Genomic DNA, 27,301 nt, shown 5'->3' with positions numbered 1-27,301 from the left:
ACGGTTGGTTAATTTACGTTGAACTAATGATGGTTTTTGAAGATTTTCTGCTGCTCATATGGAAACAGTAATAAACGTTATTTTATTTTTGGTAAATCTTGAAACCTTGGATGAGTGCAATGAGAGGGGAAAGTATGTTGTCTAGCTTATTGGGCTATAGCCAACTTTTCTACGGTTATCAAATTACTGGCAAAAATGGCGACCCACAGTGACATTTTTCTTTTGGAATTTCTCAACTACATACATAAGGCTTTTGTGGACGATTAAAAAACTTTTTTTTTTACTAATGAACTACAGCGAACCATGAAGAAATGAAATTTATTGTAAAATAGGATCAGACGATTTTGAGGAGATTTTTTGTAACAACGTTTACTACACTTTTGACAGCATATTACAAACTTCTTTCTGATAACGTTTTATCATAGTCTTTTTGATGGTAATTCAATCACGATCTAGTGAAATTTTGCTATCCTACATTGGAAAAAATGGGGGTTGATATACATGACTTTATTACATATTTACAAAATCAGCATCATTTTAAACTTTTACCCAAGATAACCACCAATTACCACACGCTTTTCCAACTGTTTGGAGGTTATCTTTCCGATTGCTACCAGATTAAATACCATTCTAAGCTAAAGAAAATTAACATGCAGTTCATTTTTAAGCACGACTGAAATGAATAAAAATCCCAACACATTGGCACTTTTCGAGATAGCACAAAATATATTTTTATTTAACAAACAAGAGAAAACAGTTTAAAACTTTTAAGTTATACACAAAATATTTTTTTTTTTTCATTTTGCATCTACAAAATTGAACTTTTTAAATATTTATTTCGATATATTTCTTGATTTAAAATTCAACAAAGGGCATACAAAACAACAAATCAGTTGCTGTTATATGTTTCAAAGGTAAATTTAAATTAATTTAACAGTTCGCCGTAATCAAAATGATTGTACCGAAACGCGTTAGTATTTATTTATTCAATTTAAATTCATGAATTGTTCTAACAGAAAAGAAGCAAATAGCCAAACACGTGAACCTTCAAAGAATCATTTCTAATTAATTTTAATTTTGCGGTTGTAAGCTGGAATCTTGTTAAAGGGCCTAAATAAATGAATGCTTAACCTCAAAGGAGAGAATGGTTATACATCATTTATTTGACGTAAAAATTCGTATTGTTATTTAAAATAGCAAAATAATTTTGCAATTACTATTATACAAGCTTAGCTTTAGTTTCTTATCTTTGAAGTTAAACTTATTATGCCACTGAAAGAATGTCCTAATAACTAAAAAACTTTCTCTGTAATTTGCACTTTTAAACTAAACAGATAGTAAAAGTTCATCCTAATAAGCTTAGCGTATTGTATTTACATGCATGAACATTAAAACTTCCTTCCAACATTTAATATTCCCCTGCGAGGCACACTTTCAGTTTAAAAAAGAGCTCAAATATTGTAGAGTTATAATTATATTATGTGGTTATATATTTTGCATTTCTAACTTTAATTTTTTTTTTACATGTGCATTCAGAAATTATAACCAGACAGGTTACCCTGCATTAACCAAGTCCGGGGGAAATCGTTTTCTTCAACTTTTTTTTCTGCACTTCTTTGAATATTTTATAATAAAAAATATCGCACGAACGCACACAACCAGACACATTAGAACAAGACCTTTTCTACATGGCAAATACTCAAGAGAAATTAATTTCAGTACAATTTATTTAGTTAGTGACTTAGTTAGTTAGTTAGTTAGTGTGTGTGTGTGTGTGTGAGAGAGAGAGAGAGAGAGAGAGAGGGGGGGGGGGTGATGTATACGTAAACGCAATAAAATGTAACTTTTTTAAATACAAGAACGAGATTTTAGCTTCAGTAAAAAAATTTCTTTTGTTAAAAACTAGGTCAAGAAAAAGAAATCGTACAGTTGAATAATAAACACCCGTTTCATATTCTCAAGAATCCACTCTTCTGTTGAATAGAAACAATAAAAAATTACTCATTGCTGTTTAGCAAAATTATGGTCTGAATGAACATCTTACGCATAAAACTTACAAGATTAATGATTTTAACAAATGTCTGCGTTAAAGATAACGAGAAAAAAAAGTTGATCTTGCTTCTTATAAAAGCGAGATAGTTATTTAAGAATAACATATCTTAGGTAACAAGAAAAAAAAATGATTTTATTGCAAAATGAATGAAATAATTTCGAGATTTAACGAGAAAACTCTTTTAGGAAATTGAGCATTTGCATCTGCTTCAAAGCTGTTCCATTTAATTAAATAATACGTTTAAGAATTTCTCGCTTGAGAGAGTTTTAGGAAATATTCAACGTAATAGTTTTGCTTCGAATCAAGAAAAATCAGAGATGCATAAAATTAAGGAATTCGAGGTTATACGTTAAAAATCAATAATTTTGATCGAAGAAAATGATCAGATAAAATACATCATTGAAATATTAAAAATATCATTGCCTGTTAAGTCTCAGAAATAGTGGGCAAAGATAATGTAACTTTTTAAAAATAATCTAGTAAGAATACATGTATACATATACACACATTTTTAGTACTGCATACGTAAAATAACGATAACTTTTATCTATTCTTTTGATAGTTTAACTTTGGTTGCACCTAAGTATTGAATTACTCGTAACTCGAAGTTTGTGCTAAAGGTGCACAGTTACTTTTCATAGAATATTCACAATTTTATTGACATCGCCGGAGTTTAACTGGGACACAAATTCAAGTAATATCGTGCGATACCACATTGAAATAAAAATATTGTAAAGCTTGACCACGGAGAGATGGCGAGTGAACTCGAAGCGGAAACGGACCACTTCATTTTGTAATACGTAGGATTTGCGAGAACGCGAGACTTTACTGCTTACGCGTTCTCGCTTCCTGTTCACCCGCCATACGAGAATCTCGGCAGTCTAGCTTTAATATTTTTCTAACTGATATTTGCCAACTCCTAAACTGGAACTAAAAGGAACACCTAGAACTAGCAGACATTTATATGAGATAATTTCTGAGGTTAACGATAACTTACTTTCGAAAAGGGTTCGAGTTTAACTTTCCTGAAGAATAAATATTGAACTAGCTTAACGCTGAAGTTGATTTTTGACTGTATTTGACCAAATTGGAGCAAAGCATTGATGAACTTTTATATATATATATATATATATATATATATATATATATATATATATATATATATATATATATATATATATATATATATATATATATATATACTAGCAGTACCCGCACAGCGATGCTCGTGCTAAAAATTGACACCCCCTCCCCCTCTGATGTAAAATGATCATTTTTCTTTGTGTAAAATGCGTACACACCTTTTCAAGGGGGAAAAAAAATACCTATTAAAGTTTTTTGGAATTTAAAATTTTTCGTCAAATCATTAAATTAGATTTACAGTTGCTTTAATACTCTATTTAGCGAGTGAAGCGGTTTTTACTGCAATTTTAAATACTTCGCCAAATAAGCAAAAAAAAAAAAAGGCATCAAATAATATCTTTCAAATGTAAAAATAGTTCCCCGAAAGTTTATCGCCAAACTCGCCCAGCAACCACACTCTCATAATCCATCCGTCTAACGAAATAAAAAAAAACAAAGCAAAAAAAAAAAAAAAAAACATCCAGTGGAACATTTAAAAATCATCGACAGAAAAAACGAAGAAAATGTCGCACAATTCACTCGGATAAAAACAAATCAAAAGTTTCTTTTCTTCCAAAACAGATTGCCAAAACAATGAATTACATTTACGGTTGCTTCCAAGCAATAATCCTAGACTGAACTGCTCAGCGCCCAAAGCGTCAAGCGACCACGCCACCGAAACCCAGCCCTTTTGCAAGTGAAGCGGATATTTTCTTTGGAAGAGAAAAATATAAACTATATCAATCATTATGCCTCATTCATTATGCGCTGGGGGCATTCGTGGCTTTGTGGTAGAAACTTCGCTTCAAATGCCGGTAACGTGGGTTCGATAACTTCGGATGCTCGGAGTGGTGTATTTCCTTTCTTTACGCTGAAAATGTTTCTCATAATGTCTTATGTGTGAATAAATGAAAAAAGTCCAAAATCTTGAGGCAATGGCCCTTAATCCTTCCATGATTATTAACTATGGACACGTAAACAACAACAGTAGTGTCATATAAGTTAAAGGCAACAATTTTCAACTTAATTAAAAATGTAGTCATTTTTATAGCAATGAATGGACTTGAAAAGCCACTCCACCGCAGTCATTCAGTCAAAACGCATCAACTTGAATTTGTCAACCTAGTGCATGAAAAATTATTTAAATCAACAGTTTCTTATTGTTACTTCTCTATCACAAAAGTATTCGTCAGTTAAAAGATTGAATTGTTACACAGTTTCTCAAAAATATCGTTTTGTTCTAAGTCCAAAAACTTGGTTCAGAAAAGTGTCATTTCATTACGGAGCAGAAAATAGCACTAACATAGAGGAAAAAGGAATATAATTTTTTTTTCTCCGTCTTCTTTTTCATATTTTAACAATGAAGTGCAGAGAAAAAAAAGTCAGCTGAAATGAAAATAATTTCACTGTAATCGCTTAAACTTTAGAAAAAAAAAACTGTCTTTCTGTTACACATGGAATTGCTCTGAACTAAAAGGCATTATTTTCTCTATTGTAATTAAAATAGCAGGGCTGTGAACATTACCGAACGCTGTGGATCGCTGTAAAATAAAATCCCAACAAAACATAAATGTGAAAAGGAGCCAAGTTCGATCAAAATGAGGCCCTGGGTAGACAGTGTCACCGATAAAATAGTTCAGATCTGAACGGGTACCAAGTTTCATAGCTGTTCCACATAGAAGTTGGACTGTCCCATGTTTTTCAATTCATTCAGAAAACAATTTTTTTACTTTCTTTTATTCCAGATTTTAAACTTGCGGCAAGTTTTGGTCGTCAAAAAACAATTTCCAAAACATGTGCCCACTCCAATTATACAGTAACTTGCTAAGTTTAAATCCGAGATCAAAGAAAGTAAAAAATAGTTTTCAAAATGAATTGAAGAACAAGGTGCAATCCAATTTCCATGAGGAACTGCTATGGAATTTGTTATCCGTTGAAATCGGAATCTTGTCGGTGACACCGTCTATCCAGAACCTCATTTCGATCGAACGTAGCTACTTTTCACATTAATATTTTGTTTGGATATCATTAAGTTTTGAAAGCTAAATCATAGTAATGTTCTTCTTTACAATTAAATGTAAAGGCGCGTACAAATACAACTTCCATCCCCCCATCTTTAACGATGCACTGGTTTCTTTTCATTAGTAATTCCGAAGATATTTCGAAAATTGGGGGTTTGGCGCTATCGCCAATTATGGGCTATAATTGTTTGCTTCTGTCAGTATCAGCAAGGCCATGGCCCAAGTACATTAGCCCTTGGTCTTTGACGTCCACAAATTTGGCGACAATTGGGAAAATTGCTAAGACTCCTAGTTTTCAAACTCTTCCCGCAATTTCTACATTGTCTGGGGGAATTATCATAACGTAGATCGTAAAATATGCAGATTTGGCGAAAATATTTTCCCATTGCTTATAATTCCGTGGCGCCAAGTTTGTGGACCTTTAAGAAATTAAAATGAAGTGGAGCTTTAAGACGTAACCATGGCAATGCGAAACAAAACATCAGTAATTTTTAATGGAGATTAGATTTATTCGAACTTTATTTTTAACGGCTTGTAACTTTTTTCCTTCGGAGATAGAAGGTTATTTTTTCGACCAAAAGTAGAGATATTTCTGGAGTAAAAAATGTCGCTTTTTTCAACGGTGTCAAAAAGAAAACTGTGGGACAATTCCTTCACTTTTTATTGATAGATTTAATGAAGAAAGTATTGCTAAAATTTCAGCTAAGCCTAAAAAAGTTCGAGATAAGAACGCAAATTGCTCCCGTTGTAATGAAGTTAGAGCATTGAAACAAAATGTTCAGAACGCGGAAAATTCTGCCCTTTTCAACGATACATAATATTAATATGTGCAAGTAATTTTTCACCCCTTTAATAGCCAATAATTGGCAATTTACGTGAAATTTGGTCCTAAATTGGAATAAAAAAAGAACTATTTATCGTATTTTTTTCGAATTATAGTCTATGTTACTCAGTAAGAAAGCACCTTTCATATAGTGAAGGAATTTTTCAAATAGGTGCAGTGGTTCCGGAGATTACCTCGAACATATAAACACACAAAAATCCGCCCTCTCTCTTTATAATATTAGTAAAGATATATATATAAGACTAGCGTTTTCACTAATTCTTTTATAGTTTTATGTCTGATTAATAAAAACTTTACATTGAAATGTCCTTCAAAGTAAAATGTTTCTGTTTCTACTTTAAATTACATATTTTTAGTTAAACTTTAAGTTTTAGTTTAACTTTAATTAAGTAAACGCAATTTTGAAAAACTGAAGATGCGTTTTTTGGGGATTAAGTAGAATTAATGGAACACAAAATGGGGGTACGTGTGAAAAAGATGAGAACGTCTGATATAAGGCAGCACTATACACTAAATATTTTATGCACAGCTATCGGAGTTACAGAAAAACTTTTTTTTTTCAGTAAAAGAAACTATAGCTATAGAACAAAAATACGCTATCTTTGCTTTATAGTTCCATTTACTTGCACTAAAACGGAAGGCTAGCTTGTCTCTGTGAAATGCACCTACGTATTTTCACCACAAATCATGTGGAATTTACTAATTTACTGCTCTACTCATCATTTGTGAAAAAGTAGTGAGTTTTAGTACAATTGAGAGTAATCAGTAGTAAGTTGCTAATTATAGTCATCAGCAAAATTGATAATTTTTTGAATAGAAGAAAAATTATAAGACAAATTTTTAGCGAGAAATTCCTTAACCTGAAAGCTAACAGAAATAAAATAACAAAAGCTATCACAATATTTAGTCCTTATCTGCGGACAAAATTCCCATAAAGAAAACACAATATAGCTCTGAACCTTTTAGAAAGGTTAAATACGTCAATGTCCTTAAAAGTTATTTTATTATTTATCTGGAAATCAAAATTAAAAATAAAAACACAAATTTTGAATTATTTAAATTAGGCAAGTAGTAAATGAAACAGACATGTTTCAGAAATCGTCGGTTCAACACCGAAAATTTCCGATTTCACTTGAATAATAAAAATAAATCAACCGCTCTTGATTCACAGTAAAACAAGCTTACCAACCACGATATAATACTGTTCAGGAAACCAACTTTTAGTTATTTTAAGTCTGCTTTAAATAGCGCGATCGATAAAAACATCTTAAGGCATTAACTCGGAAAAAAATAATTAATTTTCTTAGAACTATCCATATTTACGCACAATGTTTGGGTAGTTTAGAAAAACAACTTTCAAAATTAAAAGCCGAACTGGATAATTTAAAACAGACACCGGAAAACTTATTTAATCTGGTAGATGAAAAATGGTTTTAACATCATTATATATTATTAAATATAATTAAAACGAAAATTCGCTTTCGCGGAATGTTTTAAATCACTAGTAAAAATGAGGGTTTGACTTTTCTTTCTCGTTCGGGCTGATTAAAGTAGTCAGCTTTTGTTTTGGTAGATAATAAAATACTTTACAAAGATATTTAAAGCTTATTTCTAGACATAGACGAAAGTAATGGATTTTTTTTATCTAATGGTTTATAACGAGCAGAAATTGTAGACCATTATACAGGGTGTTCCGTTTTAACCTGCAAGACCTTTATTTTCGCAAGCGTTAGTCCTAGATGCATAGTTCCAATTGCAAAAATGTTCAAAATCAGATGCAGAGTTAAGATATTGAAAGTTTGAAAGTGAAAATAAAAATAAGTCAAAAAATACAAAATTTAACTTTTTATACTGGCCCCATTTCCCCTAACTTATGTTTAGGGAAATAATCTCCATTGAAAAATAATTCCAACACAGAAAGTTTGAAATTAGTACGTCCAATATTCTCCGAGATATGAAATGCAGTGTTTTGTGATTGACACCACTTTTCACTCGCCGTCAATAACGCCTTTTGAGAGAAAATATAGCACTTAACAAGTGTTTAAAATTATACGTGTGCATAGAGTGTGGTTTTCAAATTGTTCGAGGTTTCGTAGTGAGATTTTGCGTATCACTGCATAACATTTGCATGTAATTTTGAATAACAATATATTATGTAACATTTGTATTTTTGAAAAACAATGAAAAATGTAATACCTTCTTTTTCTTTCTTTAACGACCTGTCATTCTCCTGAAAGGGCGATAAGTTCCAGTCTCGTCTTCTGTATGGTCCCTTAAAACTTTAAACTGGAATATCTCCCTTTTTGGTTGCAGAAATGTCAAGTTTTTTGTGTTAGTAATATCTTTCAATGGAGATTCTTTACCTAACTATAAGTTAGAGGACCCGGGGCCCGTATAAAAAGTTAAATTTTGTATTTTTTAACTAATTTTTATTTTTGCTTCAAACTTTGAATATCTTAACTCTGCATCTGATTTTGAACATTTTTGCAACGGGAAGTATACACCTAGGACTAACGGTTGCGAAAATAAAGGTCTTGCAGTTTAAAACGGAATGTTTTATATAAGGATTTGATGCATACAGGAATATCAGAAAATGTGCAGACAAAATTAAAAGGGTGTTAGAGTTAACAAGTGAGAGTAAAACCGAAACATATAGTCGCAAGCGCAATGCTGACGCTCTACATGTACACAAAACAAGAAACTGGTGGAGGCGAAACAGGTTACAAATACTTACACAAACACACATGGCGCATTTTTACACAAACACGATTTTACACAACATTTCCTTTTTTAAGGAAGACTTAAACAGTGATTGAAATTTGCGATCAGCATCTGTATTACACGCGTCGCAGTGACAACATATCGAATGGGTATGCCGATACCCATTCGATATCGATGGGGCTCATATCGATGGGGCCACTACAATTGTCAATTACAGTGGCGAACCATTTTAACAAGCTTTCGTCGATCGCGGCACATTGTCGTTTTGACTCATTTATTACAGCTACATGTCGCAAATTTCAACAACTCCTTTAAACCAACCTTAAAAAAATAAAATGTTGTGTAAAATTAATTTTGCGTAATAATTTATAATAATCGCTGTTCCGTTTCGCACCCATCAGTTTCTGGCTTTATGTGCATGTGTAGAGTGTGTTCGTGACCATATGTTCCTTGTGATTCTTGCTTGCTGACGTCCCTTATAACTCTCTCTGCTAAAACTTGGCGATACATTTTCCGACCACCCAATATATATATATTTTAACCTGCAAGACCTTTATTTTCGCAGCGGTTAGTCCTAGATGTATACCTCCAATTGCAAAAATGTTCAAAATCAGATGCAGAGTTAAGATATTGAAAGTTTGAAGCAAAAATAAAAATGAGTCACAGAGTACAAAATTTTTTCTTTTATACGGGCCCTAGGTCTCCTAACCAATACTTAGAGAAATAATCTCCATTGAAAACTATTACTGACTCAAAAAACTTGACATTTGTGCGACCAAAACTCAAGGAGATATTCCAGTTTAAAGTTTTAAGGGACTATACAGAAGATAAGATTGGAACTTATCGCCCTTTCAGAAGAATAACAGGTCGTCAAAGTAAGAGAAACAAGGTATTTATATTTTTCATTGCTATTCAAAAATTAAAGCGAATGTTGTGCCGTGATACGCAAAAACACACGCTACAAAACCTCGAACAATTTGAAATACCACACTCTATGAACACATTTAATTTTAAACACTTGTTTACCGCTATATTTTCCCCCAAAAGGTGTCATTGACGGCAAGTGAAAAGTGGTGTAAGTCACAAAACGTTGCATTTCATATCTCGGTGAATATTGGACGTACTAATTTCAAACTTTCTGTGTTGGAATTATTTTTCAATGGAGATTATTTCCCTAAACATAAGTTAGGGCACCTGGGGCCCGCACAAAAAGTTAAATTTTGTATTTTTGACTATTTTTTATTTTTACTTCAAACTTTCAATATCTTAACTCTGCATCTGATTGTGAACATTTTTGCAATTGAAAGTATGCATCTAGGACTAACGGTTGCGAAAATTAAGGTTTTGCTGGTTAAAATGGAACATCCTGTACATACAGGGTGCATCAGTACAACATTTACAGACTTTCAGGGCAGATAGAGTACGCCTAGACGACGGAAACCATAAGGCAATGCATGATCGGAAACGCTTTCCTGGCGCGGTAGTGACGACTGAAATCACCAGAAAGACAAGACAAGAATAAGAGAAGAAAACATGTTTATTATCTTTAGTACAGCAAAAAAACTAACAAAAACGAACATGAAGGAGTCAACGATCCTCCGAGTAGGTGTTCGAAATTACGACCCCGGGCAGTGATGCAAGCCTCACATCTTCCGCGCATTAAAGATCGAACGTCAAAGTGGGCGTAGCAACAAAACCCGCGTGTGCGCATGCACCGTCATCTGATGCTCCGGTTTACGTAACATCCATCCTGTACAGTAGACAAAAACTTACCTGCTGCATTAAAAATAATGAACATGTTTTCTCCTCTTATTCGTGTCTGGTCTTTCTTGTGCTTTGTGTCGTCACTATCCCGCCAGGAAAGCGCTTCCGACCATGAATTGCTATGTGATTTCCCATCGTCTAGGTGTACTCTATCTGCCCTAAAAGTATGTACACGCTGTACTAATACACTCTGTATATGCAGGGTGTTTCCGAACTCTTGGGCAAAACTTTACGGGGTGATAGTACATATCAGGACAAACAATATAATGGCAAAAATAAGGGTCCCAAATGTCTTCCGAAAGAGATTGGCGCCATTAAAGTTTAGGGTCCAAAATTTCAAATGATCATAAAAAACGGAAAAATTGGTAGATTTGTTTGCAGTTTTCGCTAAAATTATTTTTTATCAGCATTTTCTTGAAGATAAATTTTGAAGATGTAGTTTAAAATATGCCAATAGAGGGCGCTTTAGACTTTGGAGTAAAGAACAACTATTTTTTTTTTGCTATTTTTGAATCCTATGATTTATTTTCTAATGCTTGGACTTCAAAACAAATTTTGAGCTCAAAATCTAAATTTTTGGGAGTGATTAAGTAGCGAAAACTGAACTGTCTTTAAAGGTTGAAATACACTTTGACACAAAAAAATGTATGCATCAAAAATAAATTGAGCTGCAACCAACGAGCTTGGCAGGGATGTAGTTTGGTAAGAGATGATTCAAATTTCGTCGCCAGCGACGAAAGGGTAAGCGCGCAATGCGCATACAAGATGCGCAGATAGGTAAGATTAAAGTGTGAAAACTTGTGTCAAAGGGCACTTCAAACGAAACTGTCGAGTTATAAGGACTCGATTGTGACTTGGATGACCTTTCAGAGGTATACGAACATTTGTTGGACTTTTTAAAGGGACGTACATTAAGTCTCAGAGAAGCAGGTTACGCGCGTATCTGCCGCCACCTCGGTCGAAGCGATATGGTACTGTCTGATCTCGAAAGCCGCGACTAGCACTGTTGAACGGTTCTATTTTAAAAAGGACTGAGAGCTTGATGAAGATAATGCACCATGGTAGCATTTCTTCTTTACCGATAAGGAAGGCGAATAAATTAAAAAAAAGCAAGCCTCAACTCAAACCAACACCTCTAATAAACAAATCCAACAGAATCCCCCCCCCCCCACATTCGTTATCTCTCTTCCCAATATCTCCCCTATTTTGAAAAAATCAGAAGCGACCTGACGCATGCGCAAATTTGAGGAAGGTTGCGGTTTAAAATATCAAACAGTAGTAGCTTAGCGTGGGTAAAAATAAATGAAACACTCCATTGCGGTAGGTTCAGGCATTCTATAAACATTCTTACCTATTTCACTCCATACCACGCCGTGTTTTGTCATGTATAGCTGCTAGAGGAGGCTACACAACTTACGGTTTTGTTTCCTTTATTGTGTCATAACTTCTTAATAGAACAATCTTTTGTTCTTAATTTGTAATAATTTCTTTATCTTGTCATAGGCCACATCCATTTTAAGTTTCGTGAAGATCGCTTATTTCCTTGTAGGTTAATGTATTTTTTTATGACAGAGTCTTTCAACTTTTGAACACAGTTCAGTTTGTGCGACTTTGTCATGCCTGATTTTGAGCTGAAAATTTAAGTTTAAGTCCAAGCATTAGATAAAATCTAATGAAATTTAAAAATAGCGGTAATGAATAGTTGTTCGTTACTCCAAAATCTACAGCAGCCTCCCATCGGCATTTTTTAAACTACATCTTTTAAATGTATTCTCAAGAAAATACTGATAAAAAGAATAATTTTAGCGAACACCGCAAACGAATCGACAAATTTTTCCGTTTTTTTATGATCATTTGAAATTTTGGACCCTAAACTTTAATGGCGCCTATCTCCTTCGGAAGACGTTTGGGACCCTTATTTTTGCCATTAAATTGTTTGAACTGATATGCACTGTCACTCCTTAAACTTTTGCCCAAGAGTTCAGAAATAACCTGTATATGTGTGTGTGTGTGTAAACTTACGTATGTATGCGTGAATGCGTATCTGTAGCACTAAGCTATATTAAAAAGACTAGAAATTGCATGCCATAGATCTGTAATTGTAATTTTATAAATTCAATAATGCCCTAGCACCGACGAACTTGTTTCGAGATAGCGTCGTGAATATATTGTTGTGATACCTTTGCTTAGCATCTCCTTCCAATCCAATTGTGCGTGCCTGATTCAAATTACTGTGCATTATCCGACGAAGGTAAGACTTAAGATTGTTTTCCTAAGAGAGAAAAATCTGATAAACAAGAAAATTTTCAGCGAGTTTGAAACGAATGCAAATGAGATTTCAAAAATTTCACATTTCATTCCTCTTATGCTCATCTGTGAAGCCTTAGATAAAGGTGAAAGAGCGTGAAAATATGTATTGCTGTGTTGTTATAGTGAAAGTTTTGATGCAGCAAGCATAATTTAGTTGAAAATATTTCATCCATAGACAGGAAATAAAAAGTTTGCATTTGAACAAAAGTACGTATGATTTTAAATAACTCTCATAACAGTATAGTTTCTACATATGAAAGACGGGGGTATGCATTCCCCCAAGAGCGATAGCGAACCAGTCCCAAACACTGTAGAACCCCCCCCCCCCCCCCCTTTAAGAACGAGGACCATCGAAAACAAGAAAAAATAACCTTAAAAACAACCCATTTTTACAATTTCAATGGTTTTATCTGTGACTCCTAACCTCGTGCGTACCCATTTCAAAAAGACTGTAATCTTTAATATCAGTTTACTCTTTAAGTAATGCACATCAAAAATAACAATCCATTCTTATAAAAGCACTAATGTTTTTGATTTATTTTACAAGTGCTCGAAGAAATGCTTTCTAGAGAAGAAAAAAATAAGCCATCGTTTCGCCACCAATCGTATGCATCCACCTGATCTAACGCCTCGTGACTTCTTCGCTTGGGTTTACGTCAACTCCCTTGTGAACAGGACTAAGCTCACAAGTCTGCATATGCTGAGCACAAGGATTGTGGAAGCAGTCAGCTGCATTACAATCAACCAACCAAAGGATATTTTCCGTTTCACGACGAAACGTTGGTCCCCGTGCGTTGATATCGTCGGCACCATGCTAAACTAACGAATGTGAAAATTGGCACTTTTCACAGGAGAGTCATAACAATAATTTTCTCCACTTGACGCGTTTAGTTATTTTCAATGTTTCAATTTTTATGGATAACTTTAAGTGTAAAACTCGTTTGAAGTAGTTATAATAAGTAGATAGCTATTTTTGAGTACTACAGCAAACCATCGAATTTAAAAAACGCGATTCGCGATTTTTTACATTTGTTAGTTTAGCATGGTGGCGACGATATGCAAGGTCGACATGTTGAACTGTATTGAATTCATATGTTTATCTATTCTTTGTTTAGTACTTGTTTCCGTCCGTAAACATGCTGATCATGAAAATAGAACGTTAATTTTGGAACAACTTTGGAAGAACTTTTGTATTTGTAAATCTTAAGATTGAAACTCGATTTGCTTCTTGCAACCAAGTCTATCTATTTATGAAGACACCTCATCTTGAGATCTTCATATTTAGCTCAACATAGTATGAAGTCTCCAAAAAATTTCTGTTTGCGTGAACGCGCAAAACTCGAGAACTACTCTGTCGATTTCGCTGAAATTTTCAGAGTATTTTTCTTTCGACACCGGAAAGGTTAGCAGACCAGTTCGAAAAAAAAAATCAGACAAATAGTTCATTTTTTATTCCAATTTAGGCCTAATTTTCACATAAATTTCCGAATATGGGGGTGAAAAATTGCTTGCACATATTAATATTATATACCGTTGGGAAGGGTAGAATTTTCTGTGTTCTACGCAATTTGTTTCAATGCTCTACTTTAATTTCGATGGGAGTTATTTACGTTTTAATTTGAATTTTTTAGGCCTTGCTGAAATTTAGGCACTACTTTCTTCATTAAATCTATCAATAAAAAGTGAAGGAACTGTCCCACAGTTTTCTTTTTGACATCATTGGAAAAAGCGATATTTTTGACTCCAGATCCATTTTGCCCTACGGTCGAAAAACTAAGCTTCTATCTGAAAAGGAAATAAAGTTACAAGCCTTTTAAAATCAAGTTGAAAAACTCTCATTTCCAATCAAAAGTTAACCATTTTCTTTCGCATTTTAATTCCTTAAACTTATTTTATTTTATTTTCATGGTTACGCTTTTTAAATCTATCATTCTCGATTTTATTTCTTAAAAGTGTTTTAATATCTGTCGTCATTGTTTTGGAGGGAAATTTTGCATGATGTTTTTTTTTATTTATTTAAGCCTGATTGTTGAATATACGTCACTTGACACAATTTTTATTTTCAAGGTAGACCGGGCAAAGCCGGGCAACGCAGCTAGTAACTATATAAATGATGTGTTTTTTCTATTTTTGGAAAATTCTCAATGAGTTAACGTATATTTAAGATGTCTAGTATTCGGTTTTATTATGAGTGGAAATTTTTCATGGGGGAGCTTTTTAAACTAATGTTTTCCCCTAAAAGGCTTTATTACAAAGTGTTGCTCCAAGAGTCTTCTGAACCTGAATATTTTGCTTTTTGAATGAATCCCAGAGTTTCCTTACGGCTATAGGTTGTCCGTATGAAAATGAAAAGAATGAAAACAAAATAGTACGGCTGACCTGGCGGCTGAAGTCCATTTTTTGAGGACCACTGGGGTGTTGATGGAATAGGGTACGTCGGCGCTGCTTTCTTCTTGACCCCCACTTCTAGTACCCCTGTCCTCTTCGTCCGATGATCCCGCTGCGAAGACATTGTCGCGCAAGTTCAGAGTCTGCGTCGAGCCTAAGTAAAGGAAAATATATTTGAAGCATTTTACTTAAAGTTGATTGTTTTCTAACTAAATGAGAGACCTATTTAGAGCTACTTGAACCTAAAAAATTGCAAGTTACCGACTAGGGTTTCCAATCCCGCGCCAAATTCAGTCCTGCGGGATTTTGGGATTGCAAGGAGCCAATCCCATTGTATCGCGCGAGATTGGCTTTACTCTTCTAAAAATTAAATTTTTATGTCAAAGAGAAAAAGTTGTGTTTTTATTACTTAATTTAATAGTCTTCTTGACATCGGTACAGCAATTGTAAGGCATTACAAAGTCAGATACTAATTAGTAATCATCATTTGGTAAGCAAAAGTGTGCTGCTCGTATGGAATGGTACAGGATTTTTGCTCTACAAATAATGTGCTTGATGGAAAACAATTGCTGTGGTTCTTCTACAATTGGTTTTTTAAAATTAAATAATTGTGGACACTGGACATTTAGAAAAGATCCGCATTAACTTCATCACCTTCCGAAATAGATTTTTTTTTTCTTATGCTGAGTTTTTTCTCAAGAACTGCACATTTCTGACAAAAACGATGTTTAAATGAAAAATAATCATATAAGCTTTGTGCTACAATATGATTAAAGTGAAAAATCAACGTAAATAATGCACAGATTTTGAAGAAAATACAACATATAGCTATTTCAAGGCTACAATGGAGCCTCTTCAAGAGGCTCCATTGAACCTGTGATTGCAATTTGGTGACTGAGATTCAACTAGTATCAGAGTTACAGTGCATCAAAGTTGGCCAAATATTACATTACATATACACAAAGTTAAAAATTAATTCGTAGAAAAGTTCCACTTTTCAAACATTTAGCAGCAACAAAAGTTCTTCTCTTTTATAAATTACAATCATGCAACAGAAATATGCACAAAAAATAAACAAATGAATAAATGAAATAAGATGGGCAAGCATTGTAAAGAATATATCCTACATGCGAGGGTTGATCCAAACGTAAGGTTCCCATCAATTTTACAAATATACAGCACTGTCTATTCTCATTGAAATTTACATTGTTGGAAAGAAAAAACGTTTCTCTATTTTTATACATATTTGACGTCTTTTTCTGTGCATTATTGTCGACGGTGCTCTATGGACAAGCAGTGTAAAGAACTCCAGAATCACAGAACTCCACAGCACACCCGTTGAGGAAGCGTTTCACCCCTTTTTTGACTTCATCGTCACTCTGTAAACGTTGGCAATCAAAATGTTCCTTAAACTTACGAGTAGGAAACAAGTGGTAATCACTAGACTCGAGCTCCAGACTGCAAGGAGAGTGAGACATGACATTCAACAAACCATTCCGTTCTTGATTGCACTGCCGCTTCCTCAACGGGTTGATGGTGGAATTCTGTGACACTGGATACAGAAGTTAGGGTACCGTCGACAATAATGCACAGAAAAAGACGGTAAATATGTTTAAAAATAGAGAAACGTTTTTTCTTTCCAACAATGTAAATTTCTATGAGAATAGACAGTGCTGTATATTTGTAAAATTGATGGGAACCTTACGTTTGGATCAACCATCGCATAGAGATATATTCTTTACAATCCTTGTCCATCTTATTTCATTTATTCATTTGCTTATTTTTTGTACATATTTCTATTGCATGAATTTAATTTGTTAAAGAAGAGGAACTTTTGTTGCTGTTAAATGTTTGGAAAGTGGAGCTTTTCTATAAATTAATTTTTAACTTTGCGTATGTGTAATGCAATATTTGGCCAACTTTGATGCACTGTAACTCTGATACCAGATTGAATCTCAGTCACCAAATTGTAATCAGAGCTTCATATCATAAAAAAGTGCTACCTGTATTAATTTTATTTTTTTCACTCAGTCCCTCTTGAAATATTTCACTTTAAAACTTCGCGAAAATGCAATATTTGGTAAACTTTAATGCCCTATAACTCTAGTATCAGTTGAGTCTCAGTCATCAAATTATTATCATATTTTTTATGTCATAAAAAGGTGTTACCTGTATTGATTTCATAATTTTTCACTCAGTTCCTTTTGAGATATTTGACTTTAAACTTCGCAAAATACGATTTTTTGCCGTTTTTGAAAAATTTTGCAAAAAATAAAGAACAAAGTTCTGAAGTTTAAAATTTCTATAACACGTAGTCCTATATTATATCTTCACAAGAAAAAAAAAGAGCTGAGATTCTCCTCTTTTTACTAATTTTGCAGTACTAAAACTCGTATTTTATGCTAATTTTCAGTTTGTAGTTCTTAATTTTTTTCTTCACCTTTCTCTTCTTTTAAATAATATTTTGCAAACGAATCATATCTAGGGCATCATTCTGATGATGTAGGATTTTGTTTTGTCTTTATAGCTGTAAAATTAACCGAGTTAGATGCATTTACATAAAACTTGTTTTTGGTCCAAAAACGGCATCTAAGCAAACTTAAAATGGCGCGTTAAAAAAAGTTTGTGCCTAAAAATTTTCTTTCAACACTTTTGAACTGACTTACTAGTGAGGAATAACTAGTAAAAAAATTAGGAAAATCAAAAATGTCGAGCAACAAATTTTATACATTTTGGGTGATTTTAAATGGTAACCCATGTATGTTCAACGCAAATTCAAAAATTTAAATGGCTCCTTACTAAGCGATTCTTTTTCTGCATAATATTGCACATTTATCTCAATATAATATCCATTTCTTGCGGATTGATTTCATCGTAACTCATGATCAAAACCATTCTGATTCTCCCTCAAATCGAAAGGTTTGTTCTTGTTTAAAATTCAGAAGAACTTTCCGACAGGATGTCCTTTCTCCGTTCGTCGAATTGGAATTTGTCTGTTCGTGCCTAAATCCGCAAATAATAGTGGCGGCAGTTTAATAAAGCTCGGCTCATTACCATTCCACGGTAAACCTTCGACGTGACCTGAGCACGAATACAAACTACCAGTAAAACTGTGGGCGTCGTTCAACATATCGGACATATGTCGAGTTTTAACTTAAAAAAAGGGTGATAGAAACTTATATACGAATGATGGGATATTGCTGAGTTATAATATGCTTTTAAAGAAGGAACATTTTTTGATATAGGGGAGACTGAGGATGCTAGATGCCCACTTTAGTTTTCAATTTTTTTCTCTGCTGCACATTATCAGTTTTTTTTAAACAAAAGTACGTGCAGAAAGGTAATTTCTCCCTCTATCTGACAGTATTTTATTTAGTTGAAATGAAACAGATAGTTTTGGTAAAATACTTTTTTTCAGACATTTCATAAAGGGATCATGTATCCCCACATCAAGGGATACATGAGCCCTTCATGGGGAATACTTGATCCCACTGAGAAAATACGTAGATTTTTCATTAGATCAGCAATTTATTTATGGATTTTAGTTTTCTACATAATGTTTCGAATAAAAACACAATTTCTATTTTTCTTCAATAGATTATAATAGTGTGAACACAAAATAACATAGTTTCAAATTTCACTAGACATTTGCAAAAAAAAAAAAGAAAAAAAAAGTGCACAATTTTCAAAACTTATGATGCTTTTGATCAGTTTAGTTACTTATTATCCAATACAGTTGTGAACAAAAAAAAAGTATATTTTATAAATAAAACTAACAATTTTTTTAAAGTGGCGTAATGAAGCTAAAATTACAGCAAATAAAAAAATAGGATGACAAACACGAAAATCATATTATTTGCTTCTTGTCTTGCAATAATAAAATTAAGAGTTTCATCATTTAAATTAGTTTTTAAAAAGAGGGAAGAAAAATGTAAGTATCAGTGTACTCATAAAAAAAGAAAGCCTAGCTATATGTTTTCAAGACCTGAAAAGTCAAATGCAAACAATTCGTTTGTTGTACTTCTTTAAGTTCCACTCAACCCAACTGGATGTGTGCAGTTTAACACATCTTGTCAATTTTTCAGGAAAAATAGATTATAAACATATTACCTTTTCTCCTCAGAAAACTTATTTCAAACTCTAAAAATCCAACTTTTCATTCTATCCGCTAATGGGTCAACATAATGGGAAACTCACGTTTTTGTTGTAAATCTAAGTATAGTAAAATCACTTATTTTTTCTTTCAAACAAAGACTTGACATCTATTTCAACTTGTTCAAGCTCATTTGGCTGATCGGAACATAATTTATCAGTAGAGTTAGTTTATATTTAGATGTTTGAGGTGTTATGTGGGTTACAAGTGAGAACTGATATTTCAGTTGTTTAGCAGATTTACAGTAGTGATTGTTTAAATCTATCACTCAAACTATGATAAATATTATTATGTTAACATGGTTTTGAATGTTTAAAGTTAATGTCAACCAAGTAAACAACATTTATATTGTTTTCATTGTGTTTATATTGTCATATGTATACTTGATCCCTGGGATCATGTATCCCTCTAAACGAAGGGATCAAGTATCCCTAATATGCGATTTTTACAAACATACTTGTTCTATTACTTACAATCAGTGGAAATGTACTAAAAATATGTCTCAGTTATTAAAGACTGTCTATACTTTAACTTCACTACGTAATTTTTTTCTTTAAGTTGTATTTAACGGATGATGTAAACTTCGGAATGTTTTCCTAAAAAAAGTTTCTCTTGTCACATTCAGATGATCATTTCTTGAACTAAAACAAAATGGCTGAAAAAAACGAAATGTTGCCAGTTTTTATGTACAAGTATAACTTTAATATAATTGTCAGGTTTCAAATCTCTACTTAATGATTTTGGTACATTTTTGGCTATGGGATCATGTATCCCTAGGGATCAAGTATTCCTAGTCTCTCCTACTGCTTACGGGTACAGTCGAACCGGCTGGATTATTAATGGAACAGCCACTTTTCCACGAAAAATTATTCTAATAGGAGGGATATTCCATCAAACGGGATTAAAATAATAGACATCAATGGTTTGGTACATTGAAAATGTATTACATTAAGCAAGACATTCTTTTATCCGATATTCTAATGAGCGGACTTGACTGTAACATTAATCGCACCTCTTGAAAGAAAAAAAAAAAAAATGTAAGAAAAAAACAAGGTTTTAAGTTAGACTAATTTTAATGGGTCTAATACTCTGCTAATTCTCTCATAATGTCAATGGGTCTGCTCAAATACTAAAGTATATTTTTTAAAGTGTTACAACAACTTCTTGATGTTTGCAATCTAAGTATATACGTAGTTAAAATTTGAAACATTTCTTCTAAATTAGGAAATTTTGAAGGTGTGCTGGCTATTGATTATATTACCTTTTGTACGACACTGCATGTGAGTTATAAAAATTAACTTTGTGTATGTACAGTCGAATACCCACTTACGCGAGGGATGCGTTCCAGACCCCTTGCGTAAGTCGAAACTTCGCTTTGTGGAAAAGGGTATACATAAATTTTTTTTTATAAACATACCTAATTATTTTAGACACTCCTGCTGTATGCAGCTACACAGGTGCCAAAGAACAGCCAATAAACCAGGTGCCAATGTGCCCACTACTTACATGATTACTATTATGTAGTTGCTTTGTTTTATACTACTGCTCCGTTTCTTCTTCGGTTTCATTCACAAGCTTTTACTCTCTTTCTCTCTGTAATATCTTTTATTTTTAAAGAGACTTTTATTTTTGAATTAGTTATACTCGTCAAATATTTAAAAATAGTAATATTTCAACTAGATGGCGTCTTAGATGCAATAAAATTTACTATGCAAAGGAAAATAATTTAGATAAGTTGAACACAAACTTACATAAAATACACCGCCAGCTCAGTCATTTCATCCGAGGACTGCAATTTCGTGCTTTTAGCATTCATCAGCCCGGAATAGGAAGTAACTGATCTGGAGACGGAAAAAGTCTTCTCTTTTAAGAGGTTTTCCACCTCCAGCTCAGTTACTTCCTACACCGGGCTGATGAGTCCTAAAAAGCACGAAATTGCAGTCCTCGGATGGAATGACTGAGATGGCGGTACTTTTTGTGTATTTCTTTCTGCCTTAGTCCTGGCTTAGGTCGGTAACTTACTGCAAAATGCTACCGCCAACAAAAATATTTGATAATTTACTCGCAAATAAATTATGTAGGTAAGCATTAAATAATCATTTTTTATACTTTTAATAAAAACTCCTTTTTTGTCCTTGTGTGGAATTATTAGATATAGCATTATTTATCATTAATTTATATAGTTCGGTAAAATCTGTATCAAATTTTAACATATTATTTAGAAATAATAATACATTCTGTTCTTTTTAACAAAGTAGTTTAGCTAAAAGCTCGCTGAAATGTAAATATTGAACTTTTCTAAAATATCTCAACTTGTTTAAATTGTGTCATAGATGAATGAATAGGTACATAACTTAAGGCGTTTCATGTCAAAACCAGCGTTAAAAAAATTACTGGGGAGACAACAGGCATTTCCCGCCTGCTCCCTTAATTTTTCCAAAGGAACTTCCGTTTGAATAAACTTAGGTGTACGACCTCACTTTTGATTATTTTTTTGAAATTGCAGTATTGCATAGCTATTAACTGATAAAAATAATTTGGAATGAGCTGATTTTGAAAAAAAAATGACTAGTTTTTTTTTTGAAATTTTTCATTGAAATTTCATTTTAACAAATGTGGTATCTCAATTTTATGCCCGTGTTATATTAGCCCGTAAAATCAGAAATGTGTGGTGATTAAGCAATCTATAAAAATATAAATGGATGCATATGTGTGTGGGTGTTGTATATATACATAATGGCACAGTGGATTTTTGATGCTCAGGGATTCACATAGAAAAAGCGAGAGGGGGGGGGGGCGCCAAACAATCCGTGAAATAGGATGCTTACGCCTATGAACAACGACTGATTTTGTGGTATTATAAAGAAATCAAAGAGGTCTAAATTTAAAATTTGAGTCACAAGATTGCTCTTTTCAATACGTACATGAAAGATTTTACCTCCCTTAAAAAAAAAAAAGCATTGTTGTGAATATGCGTTACTTGACACAACTTTTACTTTAGAGGCAGACTGCTCAGCGCTGGGCAACGCAGCTAGTTTATTATTATTTTCCCCGTAAAAATAAAGGAAAAAAGAAAAAAAAGCATAAAAGAAGGCTTAAATGCATCTTTAAAATATTGCTAAAAAAAGAGAAAAAAGCGAAGGAAAAAATAAATAAATAAATAAAATAATTAAATAAAGGTTTTAAAATTAAAAATTTGAAAGTAGAGTTTTGAGATGGGGAAAATGCGTCTTTCGGTCTGTTTCCCCCCCCCCCCCCCCAACAACTTTTGAGTACCTATTCCGATTTGAACAAACTTTTTTTTTTGTTCGAAAGATCTCAAAACCTCATTCCCGAATTCCACTTTTTGACTTGAACAATCTTTTGTTCAGTTATGGACAGGAAAAGAAAACTTTCGAGTGAATAATCTGATTCGAACAATATATTTTTTTGTTTGAAAGATCTCGGCGAGGACACCTCTTTTACGTATTTCACTTCTTGATTTGAACACATTTTTGTTCTATTCTTAGAAGTTAAAAAAAAAAAAAAAAAAAAAAACGGAGAAATTTAAGGCAAATAAAGATCTCGTACTTAATGGCTAATTTTCTTCAAAAAAACTTTGTTTGAAAAAGCGCTTGATGAAGAACATGTGTAAAAAAGTATTCTTTTAATTAAGACGGTTTAAATTTCATTTGCTAAAACATATTATTGTTCATTTAGATATCATTTCAAACTTAAAATGTATGTGAGTCAAGTATCTAGTTCTTAAGCCTATTTCTTAGCTCTCCAAAATTTCTAAGGACTAGGGTAATGGCACCGGTAACAGACAGTCATAATTTTGGATTTAAATAATACTAATTTTAGGAGGGTAAAACTGATGTTACTGTAGCCCATGAATACGGCGAAACCATCTAGTGTTACAAGAGTGAATTTCATGAGTCAGTTGGTATTTACAAGGCAGTGGTGGAAGGTTAAGAACAGCTACTATGAGGTTAGTCGGTTTTTCATGTTAATTTGAATTTAAAAAAGCTTTAGTTCAAAAATTAAAGAACTTTTGCACATTTTGAAGAGAAAAAGGGAATTACTCATCCTTTCCTCATCCTATTTGTTACTGGGTATCATCAGATTATTCTTTGTCTGTCACTGGGGGTTGGATCTTTTTTCGAAATTGATCGAATAAAAATAGTCTTAGCTAATTCAGAGGATCCAGAAGCAGCTATCGTTAGATGAAGTGTCGTAACATGAGAGAAAAATAGTTTAAAAAGTCTAAATACATTAAAAGGCTCAGAAAAGTGAGTTAACATGAGAGCGATGTCTTAAGCGTATCTGTTACTGGTTACGTTACCCTATATTAGTTTGCATGCAAATACTTTTCAATTAGTTTCAGTATCCAGAAACCAATATACAGAGAATGCTGTCTCCCCCTCAATTTGGTATCATCAGTCAGGAATATCCATAACCAAGCTGCAGGTAAATAACTTTCTATAGAAGACGAGTAGAGATTGAGCTGCTCGGTATTTTCTTGCAATTCTGCTAAAGTCCCGGTTAGGGTGTGGTTAGTTTAGTGAATTATATTTTATTTTGTTTCATGTAGTACTTATCCACAGAAATCATATTTAAAAACTGTCAATTTTAAAATATGATAACTGTGCAAGAACCTTCTTGAACTTGGATGATAATGCTATTTCGATTTAACTGCCTCGTGATTGGCTTGAGGTATCATACATGATTGTCTTACCGTATTCTATTTGGTCCGCATCCTTAAGCGACTTCCGCTCGTCTTCTTCCGCATGATGCCTTTGTTTGCCGAGCTTCATCATGCTGGCCAAGCTGCGCATCGTGGCTGGCAAGGACCTGTTGAAAAGACGGGAAATGCTGTTCAGAAAGAATAATTGACATGCTGTGGCACCTACTTTATTTTTGCTTTCGTCCGACGAAAAGCAGAGTTTCATGTTGATCATGATACGTACGGTCCCTCATTTGCGCTAGAAATAGTGTATATCTACATCCATATGTCATCTCATAAGCAAGGGTGAATACAGATTACCATTTTAGGAAAAGGGCCCTCTACAAACGAACCTACGGTTTTGCGAATGAAAATGTTTTTGAAACTGCTTCGGAGTCAACAAAAAGCACCAAATGATGCTACCAGGACTAATGCAACTAATAGGACATAAAAGTTACAAATTAACTTCCTAACCAATGACAAGAAGTAATATTTCAAATATTACGTTAAAAAATAATTAATGAATATTACTGCGATCATTGACATTTTATTCATAAAATGTTTAAACACAATGTGGATGGATAACACTATCAACAGTTTGGGGGGGGGGGGGGGGGGGGTCATGACCTTCACGACCCTTGCATCCGCCTCTGCTCATAAGTACATTAATGTTCATCGAAGTATAATTGTAGGTAATACTACTAAACATACATACATATACAATCAATTAATGTGCCAGTTGGTCAATTAACTATTTCATAAAAAAGCATATGCCGGAAGTATTAATACACTTATACCATTGATTCTGATTTTTCTTTTCGTAGTAATATAAGAAACATATTTGGTTTCATAAGGACAAGAACGAACTCGTTAATTCAAGTATAATTGTTTTTCTGGTTTAACTAGTTACCGTTTAGGATAGGGTCCTATAGTTTAGGCAGGCCAACCTACCATTAATTTCAAGAAGTACCCTGTAAAACTATTAAACCAATGATAGGTTAAATTACGTTAATTAAATTAGCTCATCGATCACCGACCCATTGTGTTTACTTTGAACAATATCCTGCTCATTTCCCTTTAAAGCGTTATAGAGGAACATTAATAATACTCTTGATTCAAAAACTAAATTGATGACGCTCGTTCAAATCAGAAACGCATCACAGATTAATGCGACCATAAGGAGCTTTACGGAAGACAATATTTTAAATTTAACTTCAGTAAACTCTCAATTCTTCGAGGCATTGGCATTATTCTCGAAACCGTTGTTTCGAAAGAATAGAATCTAAATCAATTTAACCCTTTTTAAACCATAAATTTTTGCGGTAAAGAATGGATTTTTTTTCAATGCCTAAAACTATCTAATGACTACGTAAATAAAATGTTTGTCAAGTTTTGTGAAAATTGGTTCGGTAGATTTTGTGTAAATTTATGAAACATACTACTGTCTGACCACGATTGCAATGGAATTGGAAAACATCCGGTTAAAACAAGTCTGTCTGAATGAGGCAGAGAATAAAAAAAGAGGAAAACTTTGATGCGCGTGCTTCGTTCATTTCAATGTGACTCTGCTAAATTTAGAGGCTAACACACATCCACACACTCTGACATCTCTGCAAACTAATAGAAGCACCCATGTCTGCCTGTAACCAGATGTTCGCTTTTCCGACGAAATATGGTTACTTTACCCTATGGTGTCTCCATAAGAGATCGAATTCTGCAGCTATTTTCCAAAAATTTGAATATTTTTGTTCTCAACTTATGCAACTACATAAATTTACTAATGCATTTATTTATTGCTGGTATTACGATACTTTTGACTCAATAAACATCGAAAAATATTATTTACGAACTGTTGGTATTCGATACTTTATAAAATCAATTTCAAACTTAGGGGGCTCATATGCCTCATTAGAGCTCCATTAAGTTTCATATGGAACAGGTTTGAAAGTTAGTGTGAAAGCTTTGTATGGAGTAGGCGCTTCCATAACTTATGTATCTTTTTTAAGTTTTTGGGAACGAATTTTGCAGGCTAAAGTTATGATTAAAATGAGAAAAAAATCAGTTTGCCGTTGTCCAAGTACGTCGGAAAGCCTAAAATATGGGTATGAATTTAAGTGCAATGGATAATCAAAGAAATAAAACTGTAGCGAAAAACGATGTATGCAATATATCGACAACCCGGTTATCACATCCAAAGACTGCAGTTTCGTCCTTGTTATGGACTTATCAGTCTGGAAACGTGATTCACCGAGTTGAAGGCAGATGTCATCTCATTGAAGTTCCAGCCTAAAGCTCTTTTAATCACTATTCCAGACTGATGGGTCCTACAACAAGGAAAAAACTGCAGTCTCTGGATGTGATAACGGGGCTGTTGGTATATTGCTTGTAGTTCAGCCTTAGCTCTGGCGTAAAGGCGGCAACTTACTGCTTAAAACGATGTTTCATTAATAGTTCTCGAACGAAGACTCGGTATAGTGGAAATTTTACTGTGCGGACAGCCAAGCTTCTCTTATTTCAGTCCGTCATTAATGTTGAAATTAACAAACTTTACTTGAAGTTAAAAGAACTTTAAAAATTAAAAATTTATACATTGTGATTTGAAGCTTCGATGGCTTAAGTGTTAAATCCACTAACGCCATATCGCTCGTTTGGAAAAAGAGTGCCACAATGCAAAAATTTAAATTTTCTTTTTTTTTTCGCTTAAAGGCCTTCAAAGTACGTTTAGTTATCTTCTTTGGAAAAAAATGACAGATTTTTAATTCGAATTGAAATGCTGGAGAGCACAACAAACTTACTTTTCTTAATGCAAATTTCGTGAAGAGTTCAACTTCAAACGCTTCTCCTGTAAAATTTCATTTCTTCGTATTGTGGCACTCTTCTTCCAAATGAGCGATATGTCGTCAAAAATAATTCATTTTCTTTAAAAATTTGTTATTATTTTAAATTGCATCAGTTGCCTACAAATAGATAAATTCGTTGTATGAAAACAGGCTCAAATTCGAGCTATAAACCTAACATGTTTTTATTGCCTCAAGAAAAGCTCTTTGCGCGTAGTTAGATGGTTTACAATCTAAGCCAGCGCTGTATGCATATACATACAGATTCAATTTTCTTCTTAAAACACACACAACATGTCTGAACGTTTGCATTCTGTAAATATGCGTAAATGTCAGCCTTAACTACTGTTGAGAATTTCTTAGTACTCTGAATCAGTTTTTTT

At 33.4% G+C, this 27,301-nt stretch overlaps 1 protein-coding gene across 1 annotated transcript in view; it reads right to left on the bottom strand.

Moving 5' to 3' along the window:
- Positions 1-27,301, bottom strand: part of LOC129234111 (otoferlin-like) — a 407,264-nt gene that overhangs the window by 101,355 nt on the left and 278,608 nt on the right. Inside the window, exons 6-8 of the mRNA XM_054868003.1 lie at positions 24,094-24,209; positions 15,233-15,377; positions 10,434-10,445 (exon numbers count right to left, since the gene is read on the bottom strand). Of these exons, the coding sequence (XP_054723978.1) occupies positions 10,434-10,445; positions 15,233-15,377; positions 24,094-24,209 (273 nt within the window). The remainder of the gene's footprint in view (positions 1-10,433; positions 10,446-15,232; positions 15,378-24,093; positions 24,210-27,301) is intronic.

This window comes from Uloborus diversus, chromosome 1 (genome assembly GCF_026930045.1).
Source record: "Uloborus diversus isolate 005 chromosome 1, Udiv.v.3.1, whole genome shotgun sequence".
NCBI lineage: Eukaryota > Metazoa > Arthropoda > Arachnida > Araneae > Uloboridae > Uloborus > Uloborus diversus.
This window is presented reverse-complemented; position numbering and strand designations above follow the sequence as displayed.